The sequence below is a fragment of the Mercenaria mercenaria genome, chromosome 13 (genome assembly GCF_021730395.1).
Source record: "Mercenaria mercenaria strain notata chromosome 13, MADL_Memer_1, whole genome shotgun sequence".
Taxonomy (NCBI): domain Eukaryota; kingdom Metazoa; phylum Mollusca; class Bivalvia; order Venerida; family Veneridae; genus Mercenaria; species Mercenaria mercenaria.
Genome location: NC_069373.1, coordinates 79,764,822 through 79,789,939, shown reverse-complemented (window position 1 = coordinate 79,789,939; position 25,118 = coordinate 79,764,822). Strand labels below are relative to the sequence as shown.

The 25,118-nt window shown below is 36.0% G+C and overlaps 3 protein-coding genes across 5 annotated transcripts in view; 1 reads left to right on the top strand and 2 right to left on the bottom strand.

Annotated features, from left to right (window-relative positions):
- The window catches only part of LOC123530222 (cadherin-23-like), a 38,708-nt gene extending 36,353 nt beyond the window's left edge, over positions 1 to 2,355 (top strand). For both annotated transcript variants that reach the window (XM_045310973.2, XM_045310974.2), the window contains exon 20: positions 1,138 to 2,355. In XM_045310973.2, coding sequence (XP_045166908.2) covers positions 1,138 to 1,350 — 213 coding nt within the window. In that variant the 3' untranslated portion in view covers positions 1,351 to 2,355. The remainder of the gene's footprint in view (positions 1 to 1,137) is intronic.
- Positions 2,261 to 8,980, bottom strand: LOC123530223 (uncharacterized). Its single transcript, XM_045310975.2, has 3 exons — positions 8,900 to 8,980; positions 4,337 to 4,993; positions 2,261 to 2,944 (listed from the first exon to the last, which is right to left on the bottom strand). The coding sequence occupies exons 2-3, from the start codon at positions 4,971 to 4,973 to the stop codon at positions 2,340 to 2,342; spliced, it is 1,242 nt and encodes a 413-aa protein (XP_045166910.2). The 5' UTR covers positions 4,974 to 4,993; positions 8,900 to 8,980; the 3' UTR covers positions 2,261 to 2,339.
- On the bottom strand, positions 8,775 to 25,075 carry LOC123529292 (uncharacterized). Of its 2 annotated transcripts, none has more exons than XM_045309562.2 (3): positions 23,177 to 25,075; positions 15,087 to 15,752; positions 8,775 to 13,817 (listed from the first exon to the last, which is right to left on the bottom strand). In XM_045309562.2, the coding sequence occupies exons 2-3, from the start codon at positions 15,736 to 15,738 to the stop codon at positions 13,156 to 13,158; spliced, it is 1,314 nt and encodes a 437-aa protein (XP_045165497.2). In that variant the 5' UTR covers positions 15,739 to 15,752; positions 23,177 to 25,075; the 3' UTR covers positions 8,775 to 13,155. The 2 variants fall into 2 exon arrangements, with proteins under 2 accessions (XP_045165497.2, XP_045165498.2); XM_045309563.2 differs by having other exon boundaries at positions 23,216 to 25,075.
- Between the last annotated feature and the right edge of the window lie 43 nt (positions 25,076 to 25,118).

Here is a 25,118-nt window from a genome sequence, read left to right as displayed (position 1 = left end):
CAGGTATGGTATAAAATACGAAATTACACTTTTTATATAATTCTAACGTAAATTCGTAATTGGTTTGAGAATGCGTTAAGTACAGGAATTTAGTGACAATTTGAAAAAAAATGTCTATGTGAAAGATAAATAAATAATTGTTTTTTTTTACCCTTATGTCTGTTATGTTTTCTTTCCATAAGAAAGTATCAGCCTTATATTTGTTTCTTCTGTCAATTACAGAATGATATGTAAATTAAAAGGTAAACTAGGAGGGTTGTTTCACATATCCATCAGCACGTGTATTTTAATTAAAAAGAAATATATTAAAAAATGGGACTAGGGTGAGAAAATGGTGGGGAGGGGGCGGGGGGGGGGGGGGGGAAGTAAAAAGGGAGGGGCATAAAAAGCTGGGACAGGGACATAAGAGACGGGGGGCGGTAAAGAGAAGTTACACCACCAACATACAAGACAGTCTTCATAACATATAAAACGAAACAGACAAAAAACAAGTTGAGAATAGGACCGTGCCATGGAACGGTCAGTAACCTATTTAGAGGAAACGGGGCGTTCAAACGTGTTTGGAGCATGTCAACCTCACACTTGCCCTATTCTAAAGGTCCATAATGTTTTAAATTTTTATCTTGAAATTAGATGAAACAGCTTTCCAAATAGATGTTATACGTAATTACATGGTTAAAAAAGCACTACTTTAAATATTACACATGAACTGTTATAGTTAGAGCCATAAAGGGAAGTAATAAAAACAATAGATTCAATAAAATATTCTAGTATATTCAGCAATGTTCAAACCTTTGACAGATGTTAAAGAAAGTAATTATTAGAAATAGGATTTAACAAAAAATTAATGTGTTTTATGTTCATAGCGGAAAATGTGGCAGCCACATATTTAACAAAGGCATTATGAGCCTTTAAGCTATCAGTTACACAAGGCAGTGAAAATATAATACTCATATAAACAGTCATTCCGAAGCATCAGTACACCAATATATTCAATACAATACCAATACAATGAAGTCAGAACACCAAGAAAATAGCTTTTCAGGGCATATCGTTGCAAGTCAGAGAAGTCACTTTCTCCGTTTTGTAAGTGTATCTCTCTGTGATTTAACATATCATATATTCTTTCTATTACAGCTGGAGGTCGAGGCCTTTGACAGTTTATTTCCCAACAAGAAAGCTACACAGATGCTGATGGTTAACATAACCATGCATCCAGGTGATCCAGAGTATAAACACGATGCCGGTTACCATGTGAACAAGACCGCCCTCAGTAATTTGCATAAGCACTTGCTGACGATAAGAAAATTACTGAAACCTTTTGTATTAGATAAACATACACCAACATAGAAACACTGATCACTTTGGAAAGGTCAGTGACAAAACACCACTGGGCAGCTTAGACAAGTTAATTGTTCACCAAACCTCACTCTTAAACACAACCATTCTTCCAAAGTTACAGTACTAAAGTGTAATTAAAAGTTATCCCAGCCAACTGAATCGCTTACATACGCAATAGTAACAGAATGCATGATACGTTTATGTATAGCACAAACTGAGTAGTCTTTAGATTGTTTTATATTTGTGACGGGGCAATCTAAACGAGTGGGGATATTGGCCATATGAACAAAATTATCTAAATATTTCCCAGGACCGCGGCAAATTTGTTGGACTACAAACTGAGGTACAAGCAAGCTTGAACTATAAACGCATGTACTCCGTGCCTTTGAAGAAGATGGCAACATCAATGGTCAGCAGACAGATACAAAAGCGCTTAGTTCCGTTGGGCTTTAAGAACTGCCTGTCATGGAGTCTTTCACCTGATCCGTCAGACAAAAAGAAGAAAGCATAGCATACAACTGTTAACTTGTCGCAAATACATACTGAAAAGTTGCCTTTACCAAAACATCGAAGTTTCTACGCTTCTCAATGATCTTATATAGATGTATTTCTTTTATTCACCTACGCGATTTGTAGTTTTCATGAATGTTCGTATTTTGTTTAAATTGGCTTTCATATAAAGCTAAACAATATCTGATAAATATTTACTATAATCCAGGATTCCAGATCATTTAATTAGATGTACTTTTGTTGTTTATTTTAATGCACTTGAACTTCCTCTGTAATTAATGTACTTACGATGTTTTTGTCGATGTAAATGGATCTTTCATTGTAATTACACGTACATACGTTGTTTTTGTTGATGTAATTGGATCTTTCATTGTAATTACATGTACATACGTTGTTTTTGTTGATGTAATTGGACCTTTCATTGTAATTACATGTACATACGTTGTTTCTGTTGATGAAGGTTAAGCTTTCTCTGTAATTACATTTACTTATGTTGTTTCTCTTGATGTAGTTTGAGTTGTCTCTGTGATTTGTTGTTTATTTACAACACGACGTTGGAAGAATATCATTTGTTTGACATATGTGGTCTGCTGAAACGTCCCCTCCAACCTAGTATCAGGAGTGTTTAGAATTCTCACAACCTGCCATCCCTTCTTTCCAAAGTGCTCAGTAATTGGTTCCCAGTCTGTAGCCTCAACTACTGTCGCTCCTTCGGATTCCAATCTATGTACATGACTATGTAATGTAACCCAATGTTCAACCATAGTTCCCTCATAGTATTGCGTGTTATCATTCAATCGTGACAACGGCTTCTCAGATATCCATAAACAATTGTTTGTTTGCGTACCGTTGGGTCGAAAACCACTCATTTGGGTGAGATAAGACACGGAATAGTCTTCCAATATTTCCACCAGTTTCCAGCCTGTTTCGAGATACTGTGAGATCAAGCTTTGCCAATCAATTACAGAGGAGAAATGACCGTGTGGGAAGGTGTGTTGGTAGGTCGATTCTAATGGACAGCTGACAACCTGGTAGACGTATCTCTCACTTAACGGTTGGCAAGGGATCTCGAAAAACACGTCTACGGCTACCTCTGAAATATATGGCATCATTTGAAAGGTATCACTGACTGATTGATTTTCGCTATTATTTGTCATAAAAGGAGTCTTTGATTATATCACGCTAATTGGACATGAAATCAGCTAAATAATGGAATTGTATAATGTAGAATTGCTTCTAAAATGAATTTTCAAAGTGTTTATAAAGATATTTTCAATGCTAGTATGCTTTGAAATAATGGCGACCTTACACAAGTTTTCATTACTGGAGCCAATGAGCACTATTTCGCGTATTTTAAGCTCACGTGCACAAAGTGCTCAAGATAAGTTATTATGATAACCTGTGTTCATCGTCCGTCTGTCGTAAACAGTTTTACTGCTAGCACCGTAAAGGTCACAATGTAGGCCAAATCATAAAGAAACTTAGAATGTTCATCCTAATATAATCTGGCACGAGCCTGATACACGGTCATAGACCAAAAATAGGTTAAATATTAATCAGGCTTTGTTAATATTCTAGAAGCCACATTTTCGTGATCTTTATGAAACTGCAGAGTTGATCTCATTACAAGATATAAGTCTGAGATTGCATCATCGGAGAGTAAGAAAGTGTTCATTCATTCAAATCATACAACAAAAATCGTTAACACTGTAGAGGAAATATTTTCTGACTGATCTTCAAAAAAATTGTTCACACTCCAGATGCTACATTTCTGATTTTCAGGAAAACTGGTCGGAATATGTGTTAAAATGAAATCTAGGCCAAGTTCGAACATTGGTCATCCAGAAGTTTGACATTGGTCACCCAGAAGTTTGACATTGGTCACTAGATAAAGTCATAGAAAAACCTTGTTAACATTCCAGAACACATTCTATCTGATTTACATTAAGAATGGCCACAATGTTTGTTATAATGAAATCTATGAAATACTGGATACTAGGTCGAATTCTAGTCATCTTGCAGTGAGAACTAGGTCTTCCTGACCGTCTGAACTATTAAACTTCTCATGGTTGCAGATTTACCTACATATGTACTTCTTACTATGTGATCAAATAAAATGTTAAGGGAGTTGGCTTTTTTACATAAGTTTGCCGAAATGTAACAGGTTTTCAATTTCGGTTATAAATATGTAACGTTACCATAGGGCATCATTTACTTCATTGAAGTTGTATTGATGGCGGTCGCTGACCTCAAATAACTTGGTCTTCACCTCTGTGAGTTTAAGTCTTACTTGTGATGAAGCTTGATGACCGATGGTTCTACCCAGGTGTCACTCCGTGTCTGACTGATAAACAGAGACACAAGGTGTCTTCCTGCACCACTAAAGCAGGACTATCTCCATAGCCTGAACAGTGGCGGCATGACTTCATTCACATCATTTAACAACAAAATACATGTAACGTAAAAGTACGTATAAATTACTTACGCATCTCTGGTATTCTCTCTGTTGTAACATGTGACATCTTTGCATGTCTGTCCATATACTGTTTCTGTATGTCAATCTGTTCTTCCGACATACCTGTAAGCTCCACACTGATAAGCCTACCGCCTTCTTCTGCTATAGTCTGTAGGGTTTGGAAAATATGATAACTGTCAGATACTCCTCCGCTCTGTGAGCCAGCGTTCAGAAAGATGTTACCACTCCATTGCGTAAACATGTGATTCACCAATGTTGACTTTACAACTCTCAGGTCCCATTTTTGATCTTTCTCGTCTGGCAACAGTTTTCGAAAAATTCCTTGAAATTTTGTAATTACGACACCTTTTCTGCCGGAAGTAAATCCAAACTTTCTGATAGATCCGGGAAATGACACAAAAGCTAGCATTTTATATCCTTGGTCTTGTATAGCCGCCAGCTCCGGAAAGTACTGTTCTTCATTAGTGGCCTGTATGGTCACAGTCGGTGCCATAAAACTGAAATGTGACTGAATATCTAATTCAGCGTTGACGGAAGTTTGATAATATTCAATCGGATGCCCTTGGTAAGATGACAGTTGTGGCAGATCAATCTTTTGCTGGACTGGTTGGTCTGGAGTTGAATGTTTTCTCAAAAAGCCACCCATGATGAATGGACTTCATACCGCTGAATAAGATATAACAAAAGTGTAACTTTATCTTGCGTGATCTCGTCCTTTCACGCATGTCTAAAACGAATACTTACAGCTCTTTGTATTTAAAAGGACATTCATCCAAAGTATAATAAGTTTTTTTGTTTTAATCTTACCTATCTACAGGTCACCGATGGTCCTTACGGGACAAGGTAGAAGAGACAGTCACAGTCTATCAGATATAAGAAAAACACATTAATTGATAATCTACAAGTCAGTTTTAAATTAAACATAAACTTCATTCTTTTCCATCACAATTACCGTGATACTTACGCAGTAAATAAAAATATGGAAGTGCCGTTTTTTAACAGTCAACTGATACTGCATGGTATTTATTTATGAATGTAGCTCTGTATGCAAACTTAAATCAAATATTTAGTATTGTTTAATACATTTGATGAGGTATTTATACATCTGAAGTAAATATCTAAAGATAAAATATTTTTATGAAAGATGGCCATTGGATATCTTTAATAACTGTTTCATTTCCTAAAACTTGAGTTACAGTACATGTATTGACCATCTAAAGTCCATACGAAAACCTTTAGTGAGCTTTAACATGAATCGACACATTGAGATTTTAGCCGATAACCCCGTTTTAGTATTTTATTTTTCTTCCTCTTTGATGTACATGTACGAGGGATGTCTGAAAATAATGCATCCGGGTCTACGTTTTGCAAACCAAATTTTTGCTTTAAGAGCTGTCACTATTGGTGACAAATGCCCCCGAAGTAGGCCCAAGTATGCCACAGTTGTATTCGCAAAAAATCACATCATTTTGTGACCTTGACCTTAGAGGCCTCGGTCATAAGTGTGACACATCTTCTCAATATGGTTAACTCTTGTGTCAAATTATTTTCAAATCCCTTGATAAATGGCAGAGTTATGGACCAGACAAGAAACACTTTTGACTTCTAAGTGTGACCTTGACATTGGAGCTAGGGGTCTGGGTCTTGCACATGACACCTCATCTCATTATAGGGAACATTTATGCCAAGTAATTTCAAAATGCCTTAATGAATGGCAGAGTTATGGACCGGACACGAAACATACCCTGTTAACCTTTGACTTATAAGTGTGACCTTGACCTTGGAGCTAGGGGTCTGGGTCTTGCGCATGACACGTCGTCTCATTATGGTAAACATTTATGCCAAGTTCTTTCAAAATGCCTTCATGGATGGCAGAGTTATGGACCGGACACGAAACAGCCCATGTTAACCTTTGACCTCTAAGTGTGACCTTGACCTTGGAGCTAGAACAGGTTATTTTAAAATCCCTTTATGGATGGAAGAGTAACAGCCCGGACAAGAATACCGGACGCACGGACGGACAGTGCGATTTTAATATGCCCACCTTCGGAGGCATAAAAACATATTTGTAGTTACCAACTACTATGTACTTCAGATAAAAGAGAGCATTTCCGTCGCATATTTTCGGGTATTTGTAGTCACCAAGCATTCAGAAATAAAACAATCTGTTTTGTTAAAAAAAATTTAATGAGATATAGGGTTTTTTTTTTAATTTAAATAAAAATTGTAACACCACCTGTTTCTTCTTTTAACAGTGTTGATTTTTGAGTGTTTATCTTCAGCCTTAATTTGTATTTTACTCTAACAGTATACGTATTTCAGCCTTGCTGTTCAGTGTCTTCACCAAATATTGAAATAAAAAAAACAGATTTCTTTTCAAATTCAAACTCTTGAGTTGGCTATTTCTTTACCATGATTCTGTTATACTAGAAGTCTGCCATGTATGTATATATGAACGGGATTTTGACGAACCTCTGAGGGATGTCCTTTACGAAAAGACAGACGATTCCAAAAATTTACTTAAGATTAACACAAACACATTTACATAATTCCACTTTTGGTCTCGACCACAATGTCATGTTTTCAGTAATCCAAAGCGTCGGCGCCAAATCAGCTGGCAAATCCAACTACTTTTTAGTGCTTGCGGATTTGACTGTACTCTAATCAAACTTTTAAAGCAAAGTCATTTATTATTTGGTTCCGTTGAAATTTATACTAAATATAACTAAAACGTTAACCTTTACAACTGTGTTCCAATTCTTTATCTACTTTAAAAATGAACAAATGCAAAGGTTGGTTAAAATTATTTTCGAACATCCCTCGTATAGATTACCTTTACCTGTTGATAAAATCACCGTTATTAGCCGGCTGCTCGTTATCGCCGCAAAATTGAGATTGCAAACAAAACTTTGACTGATGACTTGCGTTTTACCTTAGAATCTCTCATCGCATCAAATTGATGATAAAATGCATCTTCATAAACTTTATATTTACCTCAAATATACTTTTTGATAATAGCCTAGGGAAACAAACATCATTTTATCGGTGCGACGACAGACAGTGCGTTAATGTATCTGAGGTTTTGTGAAACTTATGAGATTTTAACTGAAAACAAGAGCAGTCCGTAAAACAGCGTACTCCACTATTCGGCGATTTGACAGTAAAATGAATTTATGTCTCAATTATATTGTACTAGAGTTATATCCAGAAAGCGAAGATTGCCAAAAAAACTTTAAGTATGAAAGGGGCATAATTCTGTTAAAAATACAATTAAAGTTATGGGGATTGTAACAACACATGCAGATGATGATTATAAAGAAATAGTTTTAATTTCAACTCGTTATCTGTTAAAGTACCAAAGATATGTCTAGCAAAGAAGCTTTCGTAAAAATTTAACATGAAAATAATTCCAAGTATAACACCTTGGTGACCTTGACCTTGCGTATAATAGGCACAGCCCCTGCAAATATTTTGTTTGTATGCTAGACACTGTTTATGTGAACTTACAGTAAGATATAAGCAATAGTAACAAAAATATGACAGAAAAACAAAGGTTGCCGAAAAACTTTAACCTTTAAAATTAACCTTAGTATAACACCTTGGTGACCTTGACCTTCTGTATAATGGGCCCAGCCCCTTAATATACTTTGTTTGTATGCTGGAAAATGTTTATGTGAAGTTACAGTAAGGTATAAGCAATAGTAACAAAGATATAACAGAAAAATAAAGGTTGCCGAAAAACCTTTAACCTTAAAAAAACTTAAGTATAACACCTTGGTGACCTAGACCTTGAGTATAATGGGCCCAGCCCCTGCACATACTTTGTTTGCATGCTGAACAATGTTAATGTGAAGGTACAGTAAGATATAAGCAATAGTAACAAAGAAAAACAAAGGTTGCCGAAAAACTTTAAGCAAGAAAGCCCACGCCGACGCCGGGGCGAGTAGAATAGCACCCCTATTCTCCGAATAGTGGAGCTTATAACAACTATTAAACAACCTGCTGTTTTAATGAAGAGTATATGGAAAAGTTACCATTCTGACGAACAGAAAATTTGCAATTGTCCCTACCACTGACTCATAGTTACTGCGGAGGTCAAGAAAACAAAATGGCTAACCCAGCATCAACCAGTCGTCGTTCAATTTATAATACAATTTAAAAAGGCTTTCCGACCATTGTCAAACAAGTAGACTTGTTTGTTGATCCATTGTTTATTCTATTAACAAACAGTTTTCATATTTTTAGAGAATACTCAGTTGTTATGAAGTTTGAAAAAGTAAAAAATAAAATAAAAGTAATAAAGTGAATTCTAGTGTAGTAGATGCAATTTATATCCTAATCAAACAATTTTTTCCATGCCTCTAGTACAAGGTCCTTAATATTAGAAAATGCTGGCGAAACAGCCTTTAAGCGACCCAGCCATACATTATTTGACAATAAAACTATGTGAAGTTACAACAAATTTTTAATAAAATATATAACTTAATTTGTAAACACAAACATATAACGTTAACATACATAAATTTACGAAAAGGAATTTGCTATTCTGAAGACATAATGAAGTGATATTACCTGTATAAATAAAACCAGTCATATTATTTACAAGCATTAAAACCAAAATATATAACTGACACCGCTAGATTTAAAACAGTGCTCACGAACCGAATACAGTAAAACTCGGATATAGTGAACTCGTCAGAACATTGGAAATTTTTCCTTAACCTTTTTAACCAGACTGTTATAAAGAAAATTTAGCCTAAAACGTCTGTTTCTGGAGCATTGGATAATTCTACACTGTAAAATACAAAGGAAATATTTTCTTTCTGTACTGGGTACACATTTTGTTGTCATTTTTCATTTCTGAAATAAAATATCCGAGTCTTATTGTTGCTAAAAGCAAGCCAAAATTAGATTATTATGATATATGGAACAGAAAAAAAGTAACACAAATGATCAGAATCACATATATGAAATTGCTCATAACTACTTACTTTAATCGTATCCCTTGTAATCAAGTTTTCGCTATAACTGAGTTCGCTGTATCCAAAGACTTTTATATGAGATAAAAAAGGCAAAAAATCGGGGAATTAAAATTGTTCTTCCTATCAGTTTTTGCTATATCTTAGTTCGCTATATCCGAGTTTTACTGTATTTGCATACAATATAGATCTACATTAGCTGCAGGCTTAACTGCACGACCCGTCTTTAAAGTTCAAAACATGAAACGATGATGGATGTAAAATACATCTTACAGATTACCGCATGAATAAATATGTTTCAGGTCCAATAAGTAAGATGTGTAGTATTCAAGTATAATAAATAACATTTTGATTTTCACTTTCACTAAAGCTATTAACCTGTTTTGACCTTTCCGACAGGAAGCTATTCATATTCAATCTAAATTAAAAACAGTTTCAATTATATCATATAAATAGAGGATAATACATAAGTGTATTTTCATATTGAATTTATTAAACGAGTTTAATAAAATGCGAGGCTCTGCATGTTATCAAGTTTATAAAACGAGTTTAATAAGTTCAATGTGGAAAGGCACAAATGAAATATTCTTTGTATAACATGTAAGCTATTCCTGCTGAAACATCGAAATTTCTTCTTTCTTTACCTATAGACAAAATAAATTCGACCAACGTCTCCTATACCTAAAACGACGACAACGTCAAAGCTTTATTACGCACATGTTCATGTATATAATATGGAGGTAGAAACTTTTTATCTGGAAAATAGGAAAAAAACTAGTAGTGTCAGCATTAAATGACTCCCTACATTTGTTTATTAACAGATGGAACCTACGCCATGCAACGTTTAAGTGTCCAACTTCTTGTTTCAAGACAAAAAATGGTGCTACAGCATTAATCTTGGAGACACTTACAGAATTACAACGGTATGAATGCTAAGAAGGAAAAGATGAAATGTTCCTTGGAAGACCAGGTGTGAGACAGGTTGAGGTAGTGGGACAAAATATAGAACATTACAGTTTTAACACAATCAAGCCATAAGTTCAGAATGTCCAAGCCTAAATATGATGTAGGTGTAGCAAGCAGCTCGAATAAATTATTTGGAAGTCGGTAGAATGATTATATCTACATCAGTATACGTAAGTTTTGTAGGGTTTTAATTAACGACATATCGACATAATTATTAGTTTGTTTTTGTGGGGTTTAACGTCACACCGACACAATTATAAGTCATGAGGCGACTTTCCAGCTTTTAATGGTTCTGGGAGACCCAAGTTGCCCCTCCGTGCATTATTTAATCACGGGCGAACCATCAACCTTTCGTAAGGCAGCTGGACGGTTTCCGCTTATGAGGAATTAAACGCCCCGAGCGGGGCTCGAACCCATATCGGTGAGTGGTAAGCTTGGAAGTCAACGATCTTAACTACTCGGCCACGACAGCCCCTTAATTATGTCATATAACGACCTTCCAGTTTTTGCTGACTGAAGAAGATCCCAGGCACGAGCGGGCACATAGGTATAACCACCGACCTTCCGTAAACCAGCTCAATGGTTTCCTCAATTGAAAGAATTCTTCATTAAAAGTGATGTGTCGAACATACAGCGGTGAGAGGTACGTGATTCGGAGCCGGCGGCGACACAGGCCCTGTTCAAGTGAACGTCTTTACACTAATCAGATGGTAACTATGATAAATACATATGTGTTCAAAGATAAAATATACAATAATGATGAATAACTTAACCGAAAAGATGGTGATGTTTGGCATGCGTCGTTACATTCCTAGATACTTGTTTATTAATCTTTCTGCCAAAAACCCTTTCAAGTTCAATTTCTGAAATCTCAAACATTAAAACACTGAGATGAGCTGCAGTGAAAAGTGATTTCCATATATAACAGCACGAAACTTGATAAAACAAAAACTATCGACAATTCTTAATCTCAAGTTGATCTTGTATGTCTAGGATACAGGATAAACAAAACAAGAGGCTTATGATGACCCTACAACGCTCATCTATTAAACTTGGCCTTGGAACCATCAAGATAAACATTCTAACCAAGTTTCATGAAGACAGGGTCATGAATATGGCCTCTTTTAAGAAGAGGACAACTGTAAGCTAATATAGCTTTCTGTCCAATTCCTGAAATGTTGTGTTGTAATTATATATTCGGAATAAAAATATGTTTAAACTAAATATGGCCTCTACAGTATTAACAAGCTTTTCCTTTGATTTGAGTGGTGACCTAGTTTTTTATCCCACATGACCTAGTTTCGAATCTGGCCTAGGATCATCAAGATAAACATTCTGACTAAGTTTCATGAAGACAGGGTCATAAATATGGCCTCTAGTGTGTTAACAAGCTTTTCCTTTGATTTGAGCTGGTGACCTAGTTTTTGATCCTACATGACCCAGTTTCAAACTTGGCCTAGGAATCATCAAGATAAACATTCTGACCAAATTTCATGGAGATAGGGTCATAAATATGGCCTCTACAGTGTTAACAAGCTTTTCCTTTGATTTGGGTGGTGACCTAGTTTTTGATCCCACATGACCTAGTTTCGAATCTGGCCTAGGAATTATCAAGATTAACATTCTGACTAAGTTTCATGAAGATAGGGTCATAAATATGGCCTCTAGTGTGTTAACAAGCTTTTCCTTAGATTTGAGCTGGTGACCTAGTTTTTAACCCTACATGACCCAGTTTCAATCTTGGCCTAGGAATAATCAAGATAAACATTCTGCCAAATTTCATGAAGATCGGGTCATAAATGTTGCCCCAAGAGTGTTAACAAGCTTTTCCTTCGATTTGACCGAGAAACCTAGTTTTTGAACCCACATGACTCAGTCTTAAACTTGGAATAGGAATCATCAAGTTAAACCAAGTTTCATGTAGATAGGGTCATAAATGTGGCCTCTAGGGTGTTAACAAGCTTTTCCTTTGATTTGACCTGGTGACCTAGTTTCTGACCCCGCATGACCCGGTTTCGAACTTGGCCTAGAGATCATCAAGATAAACATCCTGTGCAAGTTTGTATCAAATCAAAGCATAAATGAAACCTCTATATCGCTGAATGGGACAAAAATAGAAAATTATGCCCCTTTCAGGGGCAGTAACTCTAGAACCCATGAAGAAATCTAGCCGGTTTTCAAAAGAAACTGAGATCTTATTGTGACTTAAGTTGTGTACAAGTCTTGTTAAAATTGAATGTAAAATGTCACTTCTTTTGTGTTCATAGGGTAAAAATTAACAAATTTTAGCTCCTTCAGGGGTCAATCAGGGGCCGTAACTCTGGAACCTACAATTGGATCTGATGGATTCATCATGGAATCCTAAATCTATTGTTGTTAAAGATATTTTGCAAGTTTGTTCCAAATTAAACCATAAATGAGGTCTCTATATTGCTGCAAAAGCCAAAATAGCAAATTTTGGCTCTTTACGGAGCTACAACTCTGGAACCTACGATGGGATCTGGCCAGTTTTCGAAAGGAACCGAGATATTATGCCAATACAAGTTGTGTGCGCAAGTTTGATTCAAACTGATTGCAAAATTTGGTCTCTATCGTGTTCACAAGAAATTGTGGACGGACGACGGACGATCACAAAAGCTCACCTTGTCTCTACGTGACAGGTGAGCTAAAAACAATAGTTCACCTCTAGATAGTGATATATACATGTTCAATGCAAAACAATAACATTAACAAACAATTGCCGAAAAAAGCAAACCTTCATCGGCGAATTTCTTAATAACAGTTAAAATGACATATTTTTGAAAACATGTTGTAAGTACGAAAATTGCGTGTACACCCTCCTTTACTAAAACTTATCAGTATATGATTAATTTTAACTGTGGTTTATTTTTCAGCGTATAATTCATTATACGACGGTGGAGGCGCTGGATCCCCAGTAGCTTCCGGTTGGGGTTGCGGTTGCGATGAACTCGCTCCAGCAACATCCGACTTGCCTGCAATTAAACGCTGAAAGAAAATCATCTGCCTGGTGTGTATAGTCGGGTTGAATGCTCCCTCAATTCTGCTATCCGGTGTTTCCAATATTCTCACTACCTGCCAACCTATTTTCCCAAAATGTTCGATCACTGGTTCCCAGTCTGTCGTCACGTTTACCGAAGCCCCGCCGAAACCCATCCCATGTAGCTCAGTTTTCGTCTTGAACCAATGTTCGACCATTGTTCCCTCGTAGTACGGCGTGTTATCGTTTAACCGTGATGCTGGCTTTTCAAAGATCCACAGACAATTCTTGTTTTGCGTGATATTAGAGGAGAAGCCGCTCATCTGTGTCATGGAGGAGACAGAGTAGTCTTCAAATATTTCAACCAGTTTCCAGCCAGTTCCCAGATACTGGGTCAATATTGCCTCCCAGTTTATTACAGAATGAAACTGACCGTGAGGAAAGCTGTATTGGAAAGTGGACTGCATAGGACAACTGACAACTTGATAAACATATCTCTCACTGGATGGCTGGCGCGGAATCTCGTAAAATACGTCAACAGCTACCTCTGCAATTAAAAAAATGATATGGTAATAAATTTACGCCAGTTACGTGGCAGGGCGGACTTAGGAACGGAACTATATAATAAGCTATGTTCCCGAAACTCGTTTTCAGCCAGTAGCAGCACTGTACAATCAAGTTTGGTTCAGTCAGTTACCGGAAAACATAGGCATAGGCATTCCAAACGTCATAAAAATCCAAAATTCAATCCTTACCGACGATAGCAATGCCATGTTAATGAATCGCAACAGTATCAAATTCAGTTTTATAACTAGATATACAAGTGGATCCCGAAGGCTCTGTATAGCTCGTCTGACTAAGTTCTTACTTCAGATAATCTAGCATCTAATTTGGCCTAGATTCGTAGAGACAAGCGTTTGGCCCATGTTTTATGTAAATCAGACTGATCATGATGTTCTATGATTTGACCTAATGACATAGTTTTTGACCTCAGATAAACCACTGTTAAATTTTACCAAGATTCCATACAGAAAAACATTCTGATCAAACTATATGATAATCTAGTCAAAAAGTGGCCTCTACAGTGTTAACAATTTTTTTTAAGATCTGACCTAATGACCTAGACTTTTCATCCAAAGTGACCCAGTTACAACTTTATCCTAGATTTTAAACATACAAACATCCCCATAAAGTCTCATGAAGATCAGATAGAAAATATGGCCTTCTGAGTGTTAACAATGTCTTTCTATGACTTGATCTAGTGACCTAGCTTTTGACCTAGATAATCCAGTTTTGAACTTGACCTAGACTTTATAGAGACAAAAATTCTGACAATTTAATAATAATCAAGTATAAATTATTGCCTCTAGTGACCTAGTGACCCAGTTTCTGACCTCCTGTTATCACGATTTAAATATAACCATTCCATAAAGACAAACATTCTGTGAAAACTTTAAGAAGATCAAAATGAAATCGTGGCTTCTAGAGCATTAACAAGGTTTTTCTATAATTTGAACTAATGCCCTAGTTTTTGACCTCAGATACCCCATTTTTACTTGTACCAGATTTCATAGAGACAAACATTCTGACAAAATTTCCTTAAGATGAGGTAGGAACTGCGGCCACTAAAATGTTAACAAGGTTTTCCTATTACTTGACCTAGTGACCTACTTTTTGACCCAACATGATCCTGACCCATAAAAACTCGTTCGAGATTTTATAGACGGAATGTTCTGACCAAGTTTCATTGGGCTAAAAATTGCTGACGGTGCACGACGGACGACGACGACAAAAATAGGGTGATCAAAGTACTCACGCATCATTGGCATTGTCCCAGTTGACCAGAGCTGCCTCTGTGCATGTCCCTGCATCATCTGTCTTTGCATCTCCATCTGCTGTCCCGCCATTCCAGTTAGCTCAACGCTGATTAATCTACCACCATTCTGTGAGATATTGTTCAGAGTTTGAAATATATGGTTATTATCAGTCATGCTTCCAGTGTGACTCCCAGAGTTCAGGAACAGGTTACCCGACCACTGCATAAACATCTGGTTGATTAAGGTCGATTTCTCAACCCTTAGCTCCCACTGCTGTCCCATTTCTTCTGGTAACAATTTCCGAAATATTCCTTGAAATTTAATAGTCATCTGGCTCTGGCCAAGGGACGCAAGTCCGTAGTTTTTGGTAGAACCAGGTAGTGAAACAAACACCAACATTTTATAGCCCTGGTCGTACATAGCAGCTAGCTGTGGATAGTACTGCTCCACGTTGGTGGCTTGAATTGACATGTTTGGCGCCATAAAACTGAAGTGTGCTTGTACATCAAGCGTTGCGTTGATTATGATGTGGTGATACTGAATCGGATATCCTTGATAGGGAGGTAACTCTGGAAGATTGATTCTCGGTTGAAGAGCACGCGCTTGAACAGGTGCTCGTTTCGTTTGACCTTTGCTTTGCGTAGAACCCATGGCAAACTGTCAGTCTGTGAACATACAAAACACTCATTGCTTAATAACTCCAATTTTGCCGCATTAATTTCTAATTACACCAAACACTACTACAAACAGTTGGTTTATAAGAATAACTCCTGCTTCGGATGTAAATTCAAGCTCGTTAACAGAAGATATTTGCCTCCGTGAGACTTAATTCTGGTTAAAAAAATCATTTGATTATCATTTAGGTTTATATTTCGACTTTTTTAGAAAACTTAACAAAACAAACATTTGAGTAAAGGATTTTGAACATTCAAAAGCCTTGCCAGTTAAATCAAAACATTTTACTAATGTTTCCCGCCAAGACTAACATTTCGAATCAAAGTTTAACAGCCGGTTAAAGTTTCGAACAACTGAGCCCGAAGAGAATATAAAGTATTCAGTAAGTTATTGACATGATAAAATGATGATCGGTAGTTTTATGTCCATGTATGTTTTAGCAGAAAGTGTCTCAGATTGCAGTCATGTATTATACGTAATAAACATGCTGTGTACGAATTTATTTCTTATGTATCCGCCAGCAGATCAACATATGTCCGCTCACTGCTAGATTGATAAGGGAATTGCCGGCTGATAATAAGCAAAAATTCAAACGGATGTCGATTCCAGCAGGCAAAAACACAGAGTAATACCTGTTTAGCTACAAGTATTCGACTGCTATTTACATGTAAATTAAACAAACCTGACCTGTTATTGAAGGCACTTGTACGTATTCTCACTTTATATACGGTAGAGGCAGAGAAACTAAAAAAACAAACTTCAAGCAGGCACTAGGCACTAACTATTTTAGATAAATATGTGTCTCTACAAATTTTAAATGATTTTCTAATGATTCTAATGTATTTACTGATTAACATGGGGTAAATCCAGCATGTTGAGGCCCTGCATAGCATTTTTTACTTTGAAGAATTTTGGTAAAATTTTACATTCAAAGTAACATGCACTGTTGGTTGTAAAAGTAACGAATTATGAAATAGGAAATACTGCCTATTATTTTACAAGTACAATACATGTATCTGTATTCCAACTTCCAAGGTCACGTGCGAAGTCACTGACTTGCAATACATGTTATGTGCGAAGTCACTGACTTGCAATACATGTCATGTGCGAAGTCACTGACTTGCAATACATGTTAAACAATCAATACAAGTGTCGTGGGTTAAAACTCGTGAACTAGTGAGTTATTCAAAAAATATAAAAGTATATGTATTGTATTGTATTCAGATAAGCTTGAAGCTTTCATCACCGTTGAGCTAAAACGAATGAGTAAAATTTTAACATAGTCACCAAAGTCTCTATGAATAATACGGTACATAAAATTAACACAAATAACTATCCAGTCCAGTATATGTGACGTAGTTGGATAAAGACGCCAAGGCGCGTATTCATAAAACTTGACTTAGACGTCAAAATACAATTTTTCCTTCCGTCCTGTTGACAGACAGTTCAACAAAGTCGCATAAGTACAAACATGCTTTAAAACAAAGTTTTTATACAAAATGAATATTTACCGGTCTAAGTCTAAGAGTAAATTTCAGATTTCAAAATTTGATACTGATGAATGCGACTTCCATGTCGTGTATGTTTATAGTATTTGATAGCAGTTTCCTTGCTTGATATGTACTGAACAAAACTTCTAGTACGACCCTACATAATACTGTGTATGATAAATCAAATTATTTGAAATTTTACACAGAGCAAAATTATTATGTATATATAGCGTATTATTTTAACATTTTTGATTTTCATTAAAAGCTGACGTCGCAGCGAAAACTAACGTAGATAAATCCTAAGACCTAAAAATCGTAACAGCGACAGTTTGCATGTATTAACCCTTACCCTGCTAAATTTCTATAATAAACTTGTCCGTCTTTCTATTCGGGCAATACCATTTATTATTTGAAGGGGTGTTCACTGAAAATTTACTGGCTGAATAGCGAACAGTGCAGACCATGATCAGCCTGCACGGATGTGCAGGCTGATCTTGGTCTGCACTGGTCGCAAAGGCAGAATCTGTAAATGCCGCCAGCAGGCTAAGGGTTATAATATCATTTGGTCTCAGTTTTGTTTTAATACAATGTGCTGGAACTTTAGCTTGTCTATCTGGAGAATCGATGCAGCTACTGCACTAACCCACTCCGATCGGCGTCGGCGTCTGCATTGACGTCCGTTTCCCAACTATAGTTATTTTAATGTAAGCTGTTATATATAAGTTACCACTTGTAGGAATGGATTGTAACTCCATACATTTGTTAACTGTGATAATATGACATGCAGTGCACAAATTATATATCTCAATTTTGCTTTTCACAAAGTTGTGTCCCCTTTTCAACTTTTCACTAGAATGGTTAAGTTGTTTCATTTAACCTGGTATCTTAGTAACCACTTACTAGAAAGAAACTGAAAACATCGCACACTTGTTCACTATGAAGCTCTGATATGAAATTATTTAACTCTATTTGCTTTTTCACAAAGTTCAGTGTTCGAAATTCACGGTAGTCCGACAGCCCGTGGCTACCAAATTTCAGCTCGGGCTACCGATTTTCCACAGGTACAAGCCCGACTGGGCTACCGAATTTTCCTCATTTGTTTAAAAAAAAACATGCTAATTAATCGAGTACTGCATCGTGATTTTCCAGACTGAGAAACGCTTATGGAATTATTGGTTTTTGCACTCTTACATGTTGACAATCAAACACAGTGTCAAAGACGTAACCGCAGCTCTAATTGGCTGAACACAATCACCTCTAGCGTAACGGATAATTTGATTAGCTTTCACACTTCTCGCGAAAATCTCACAAGTACCTGCAGTAGGTGGAGCTTAAATTATGCTATCAGCGTGTGTGTAATGTGTATTCAGCACTCGGTATTACATCTTACAAATTGTCAACAGTCCGAGTTGCAGTAATTGGCGAGTGCGGATCCTAAAAAATCGGGCATAACAGTTTAGATTTCGTTTTGGCAAGGAGTGTCATGTCCGATGCTTTTGGATTCTGACGATGCTGATCTGGACTGGAGTATTTCGAGTTAAAATTTTTCAAAAACATGGCAAACATATACTGTATGTCTCTTTGTGTTATATGGTGCAAAAATTATGTATTTTAAGGTGTTAAAGTTCGGGCTAGTGAAATTGGTGTTGGGCTTGGAAATTTTTAAATCTGGTAGCCCGAACGGGCTATTGGATTCAAATCTGAATTTCGTACACTGAAAGTTATGCCTTTTTTTCGACCCAAGTTGTTTCGTGGAACATGGTATCTTAGTTACCATTTGTAGAAATGAACTAAAACAGCACACACCTTGTTAATGTGATGATCAAATGTCGTATCATGTACAAGTTATTCCATAACTCTTGTTTACGTTCTCATAAAAATAAGTACCCATCTCAAACATAGGAAATGTTTGTGTATTTGTTTTTGTAATATTTTTTTTGTGACAAGGCTTTTGAAAAGTCAATCGTTGATGTCCTACAACAGTTTATCTTATACACTAGTGTATTACCTCGCTGATGTATGTAAAGGGGGGGTCGCAGTTAGGTGTCTGCGCAAAATGTTTTTTGATTTTCTTTATATTTTATGACAATACACCTACATGTATTAAGTTTCATTCACAAGTGTTACTGTTATCAGTTTTGACTTATTTTTATAGAAATTCACATTTAAAGTGGGTGGGGTAATTTGACATGTAACCAGCCAGGAACACAATCTCCGCCGCGTTTATAAAAATGGTTCAAACTGTTTACCTGGAACTTTCGTGATAAAATAACTATGCAATGGACATTTACACAACGTGTTGCGTTTTAAATTGTCTTGAATACTTTTTTCAACACAGAGCCACAAAGTGGCCTAATGAAATTTACTGATTTTCAATGGACGAATTTCACCAAAAATCTAAAACATTTTTTATTAGTTGAGATATTTAGGTGTTATTTTCAGCAGATATTGTAAGCTAAATAAACATTAAAATGACAATATATCAGTACACTCTGATTAATATTGGAAGAGTGGTACACTCTCAAACTAGAGAAAAGTGGGTGGGGTAAATAAACATGCGAAGCTTAACATTCGAAGCAACACAACTATAGGAATAATAATTTTGCAGTTCAAGAAATGGCCTCAGATTATCTACTTCTATCTTACTTATGCCCGTATGAGTGGCAGGGGCATATAGATTTGGTCTTGTCCGTGCATGTGAGCGTCCGTCCGTCGCACGAAGTTCTTGTTGCATCTAGCTCAAAAAGTATTTGATATAAATTGATGAAAAGTTGCACGAGTCTTTATCGTGATATGTACTTGCGTACCTTTTATTTTTTGTCTGGCTCCGCCCCTTATTTCCAGAGTTATGGCCCCTGACATAGTCAAAAACACATATTTTCACCAGGTGCCTCAAGAACTTCGGGCGACGGACGGACGCTCAGACACACGGATGCACGGACAAGACCAAATCTATATGCTCCCACCACTCATACGGGCATAAGTAAGATAGAAGTAGATAATCTGAGGCCATTTCTTGAACTGCAAAATTATTATTCCTATAGTTGTGTTGCTTCGAATGTTTAGCTTCGCATGTTTATTTACCCCACCCACTTTTCCCTAGTTTGAGAGTGTACCACTCTTCCAATATTAATCAGAGTGTACTGATATATTGTCATTTTAATGTTTATTTAGCTTATAATATCTGCTGAAAATAACATCTAAATACCTCAACTAATAAAAAATGTTTTAGATTTTTGGTGAAGTTCGTCCATTGAAAATCAGTAAATTTGATTAGGCCACTTTGTGGCTCTGTGTAGAAAAAAGTATTCAAGACAATTTAAAACGCAACATGTTGTGTAAATGTCCATTGCATAGTTATTTTATCACGAAAGTTCCAGGTAAAAAGATTGAACCATTTTTAAAAACGCGGCGGAGATTGTGTTCCTGGCTGGTTACATGTCAAATTACCCCACCCACTTTAAATGTGAATTTCTACAAAAATAAGTCAAAACTGATAACAGTAACACTTGTGAATGAAACTTAATACATGTAGGTATATTGTCATAAAATATAGAGAAAATCAAAAAACATTTTGCGCAGACACCTAACTGCGACCCCCCCCCCCCCCCTTTGTAGTGCTTCAGCCTATTCACCTTCTAGGTAACGTGTCTGGCAAATATGGACTGCTTGTGATTTTCATTTCAAGATACCGACTCACTGTCATGGCTATACCTTGCAAAACAGCGTGCACCGTTATCTGTTATAATATGCACGTGCAATTCATGCTGTATTGCTTCTAATTAAAAGTTTTGTTCAATTTATCTAAAATACTTGTTTAAAAATATTGCGACAAAACGCGTGTTATTATATTTGTTTTCTAACATTATTAAGAATTTAAGCCGGTTTCTTCATTATAATTATTTTGCAAAAACAGCAGTGTGCAATATTGCGTTGTAGTTTTCTTTTTAATGTTTTATATTTCACTTAACATTCAAACATTGATAGTGAAAACATTCTTTTAATTCAAAATTATTTTCTTATTCGTCACCGGAGTCATTTGCAGTTCGGTTTCGTAATCATCATGTTTGTAAACATTAAAGATTGCGTTTTGTAACCTTAACTCAGTGTTCCATATTTTAGTGCGTCTTGGATAAGAAAAACGTGAGCTCAAGCTAAAACAAAACATAATAAAAAAGTAGAAAGGTCATTTTGTAGGTAGAGAAATTTTGGTTTGAAAACGTGTAAACACGTATGACCTAGTAATCGAACTGTATAAGTGAACTTCTTTGATGCATTACAATATTAATAAAAGTTTATTGAAGCGTTAATGAAGTTTAATGGATGGTGTCCGGTTACAGCGATAAAATGTATACGAATATATAGTTGCAATCAGACCGTGACCCATTTTATGTAAATAGCAATTTGGTTGTTTTCCTATGAATAAAGCTAGTTGAAATTTTGAAGAAGAAAAAAAAACATCCAATGTAGTCGCAGCAGATTATTTAAAACTATTACTATTTATAAAGTATGCACAGTACCTGTTTACAATCACCACTTGCCACCGGCACAGTACTTACATTATCTATACAGTTATAATTTCTCTTTACACTAAATCAAAATGACCACATCCGCATATAGTATACATATAACTCCTCACAATCATTAACGGTAATATTGCGAAAGACCATGTCCTGGACAATTGTAAAAAGGTTTACAGTAAATACATTATTTGACATTTTATATACTGTCAGAGAAATTGGAACTACTATAAAATCAACTGTATCTTCACCGAAACAGTATGGCGTTCCTGACAGACATATATTCGGATAGCCAGTTTACGGTCCATATATAGAATGAACATTCTTCTCTTCTCAAAATTAGCATTTTTCCAATATAAGTTTCCCACTTCGTCACGGGCCTTTGCCGAAACGTATAAGAAAAAGTTCTAATGTGTACCCATAGATTTACAAGACAGTTTCTCGTCTATTTAGCAACCCCCGTCTAAGTTCATACAAGTTTGCATTGCAGTACCAATTGAAAAATGGATCAATGGTCATATCAACTATATGGTTATTGATTTTTAGCTATATTGCTATTGTATATTGGACTAGATGCCAGTAGGCCTAACTTGAGGCATTTTAAACCATATAAAGTCTTCATTATTGTTCCTTACATATATAAAATTACACATCAGTCATTGACCTAAATAGGGTTTTTATATCAATATCACGTTAAGGCCTATTAAAAAACAGAATATGAATATTGGCTCTTTTCTCTAAAATAGACAGGCATTTGTATTGCATAGATAAAAGAAAAATTACAAAACTTTTAATTTTGTGACAAATTCTTTATTATCTGTCTTGTGGTTAGTCTCAGTTCACGTCTATGTTTCGCAATATCTGAATTTACCACAATTACTGCATTCCACTGGCCTTTTAAAATAGGAAACCATTTGAAATACAAGCACTTTCCTTTTTAGTGTGTATTGTGACCTTAAATTATGGGCAAAAATCGTGAGGTCGTGACTTTATACCCAATATTTATACATTTAATTATCTCTATAATTAATTTTCAAATGCTCATTTATATCCAAGATAAGAAGTGGTGGTGTTTGCTAGTTGAAAGCTAAGAGTACATAGAAAACAATTCGTCACACACACACACACACACACACACACACACACACACACATCCATAACCACACATACAAGGGTAATGGTAAATATATCCGCATTATCCATATATAGCGAAATGATTTACACGCTGACCTAAATATTCTGTTATAGTTATAACTTACTATTAGTGATATCTAGACAAGTACGAGTATCTATCGACTTTTCATATAGCCTAATTTATTAGTCAGATTTAAACAAACCTTTAATTGTTAGCTGATCAATACGGTTTCATAAATTTGATTTAGATATATAATAATTATATCAAACCTTTGTATGTACAGTCCTAATAGATTCTGAATTTTATACCTTTCAACATTTCGCAATTGATTTTCATGGTGTGTAAACAAACATGGCGGTATAGCTAGTAAGGGGAACAACTATGTAAACAGATTTTTTTTCTATCGGTCACATCAGATCTATAGGCAATTTCGTAGTATTTATTTATTTATTTTGTTGGGTTTAACGTCGCACCGACACAATTATAGGTCATATGGCGACTTTCCAGCTTTGATGGTGGAGGAAGACCTCAGATGCCCCTCCGTGCATTATTTCGTCACGAGTGGGCACCTGGATAGAACCACTGACTTTCCGCACTAACCGGATTCCGTACTTAAGCATTTTGTGTATATGCAAATAGATTTTATTGTTATGACAGGTTGCAACAAGAACAACACTGTTAAATTATCAAAACAATATAGATAAATCTAGAAAAACAAAGTGAGAAAAAAATAAGAAAAAATGAGAGGGGAAAAAATAAATCTGAGTAGAGCTTTCTTAAACTGCCTTATGTAGACAGATGCAAATAATACGACAAAGAAAAAAGTGAAGAAAATAATGTAAAAAATATATTTAGCTACTCGGGGACCCCATCCCTCAACCGTTGTGACTAGGATCAAAACGACCTGTCTCAGCTATGAATTGTTCAGCTTTGTATATGACATGCTTATTTTGTTCGAAAGCCAGATGCTCGTTGCCGAACAGAAGGTTGTCATGTGTAGGCCTAACCATCCATTCTTTCAAAAATGTTTTCAAATTCAAGAAGCAATCTAAAGCCGAATTTTAGTCAGCGTAGGTTCCAGATGCTTCTTACGCGCCCAAGACTTGGTTGTAGTTTACTAAACTTTGATCTCCATCGGCGTTCATTAATTGACTCTCCATTGTGTAGCTGTGGTCGAAACAGTAATTTCTATGTATCGCTGTCCTACCATTGTAAGACAATACAGGTAAGTCGGTTGACTTGAATTTATTGGTAATTTTCTTAGAAAGTTTAAACCATATTTTAGTATAGATATTTTCTTGATTAATTTTGTCAATTTTTGTATTTTTAAAGTGGATTTTGGCTTTTCTTAGTTTTGTTTGAACTTTTTCCAGGTTGATTCGCTTTTGTCCAACTTTGTCTTCCTGAAAAGTCTGGGATTTTTTTGTCTGATTAGTTTTCGAATTCCGGAATGAAACCATGGTATATCTGCAGGACGAATAGTGACAATTTTAGAAGGAATTGTTTCAGAGGCAACATTAAGTAGTCTTTTTACAGAATCTAAGTCATCGGTATTTAATAGCGTATCCCAGCCGATTTGATCAAGTTCTTCTCGATAACTATCAAAGTCGGCTTGGTCGTACATGTATTTCCATGCAGTATCTTTTTTTCAAATGAGGGTTAAGGTTAATTTTAGGTTTCTGAAATTTAAAAACTACAATGAACAATGGAATCATGTGAGATCAGGTATAAAAGGATCTGCGGTGAAACTTGATATGACATGTTGCGGATTGTTTACAAATACAAGGTCGCTTAGAAATTGGGAGTTTTAAGTAAAATGGCTTGGCTCAGAAATTAGTTGTCAAGAGCTATATGATGTCATAAGTCTTGATATTTTGTTAGAATGTTCGTATAATAGATTTATATTAAAGTCACCAGTGATGGCGACTTCGTTAGAATGATTATGGGCTCTATCAATGCTCTCTTGTAGGAGAGTTCTTGTTATTTCGCGTCAGAGGAGACCGGATGTGATCGGGTGCTTAGCAACATTAACAGCTCGTTGTCAGATGACACGTAGAAATCGGGCAGGTCAACGAAAAAGAAGCCAGAAGGAATGGCTTGCGTGTTTTGTTCCTTTATTCAAAGCTAGACATTAGTGTGGTGAAGTAAAACATCTGCATATGGTGGAAGTTATAGTAGGCTAGTACGTGTATGTAGCTGTCTGTATCTGAA

Excerpts from the sequence above, each read along its gene's own strand:
- LOC123530223 (XM_045310975.2), bottom strand. The coding sequence starts at position 4,973 with ATGGGTGGCTTTTTGAGAAAACATTCAACTCCAGACCAACCAGTCCAG. Across the intron at positions 2,945-4,336 it reads AGAGAGAATACCAGAGATGC|AGGTAGCCGTAGACGTGTTT; the intron begins GTAAGTAATTTA and ends CATATATTTCAG.
- LOC123529292 (XM_045309562.2), bottom strand. The coding sequence starts at position 15,738 with ATGGGTTCTACGCAAAGCAAAGGTCAAACGAAACGAGCACCTGTTCAA. Across the intron at positions 13,818-15,086 it reads TGGGACAATGCCAATGATGC|AGGTAGCTGTTGACGTATTT; the intron begins GTGAGTACTTTG and ends TTTTAATTGCAG.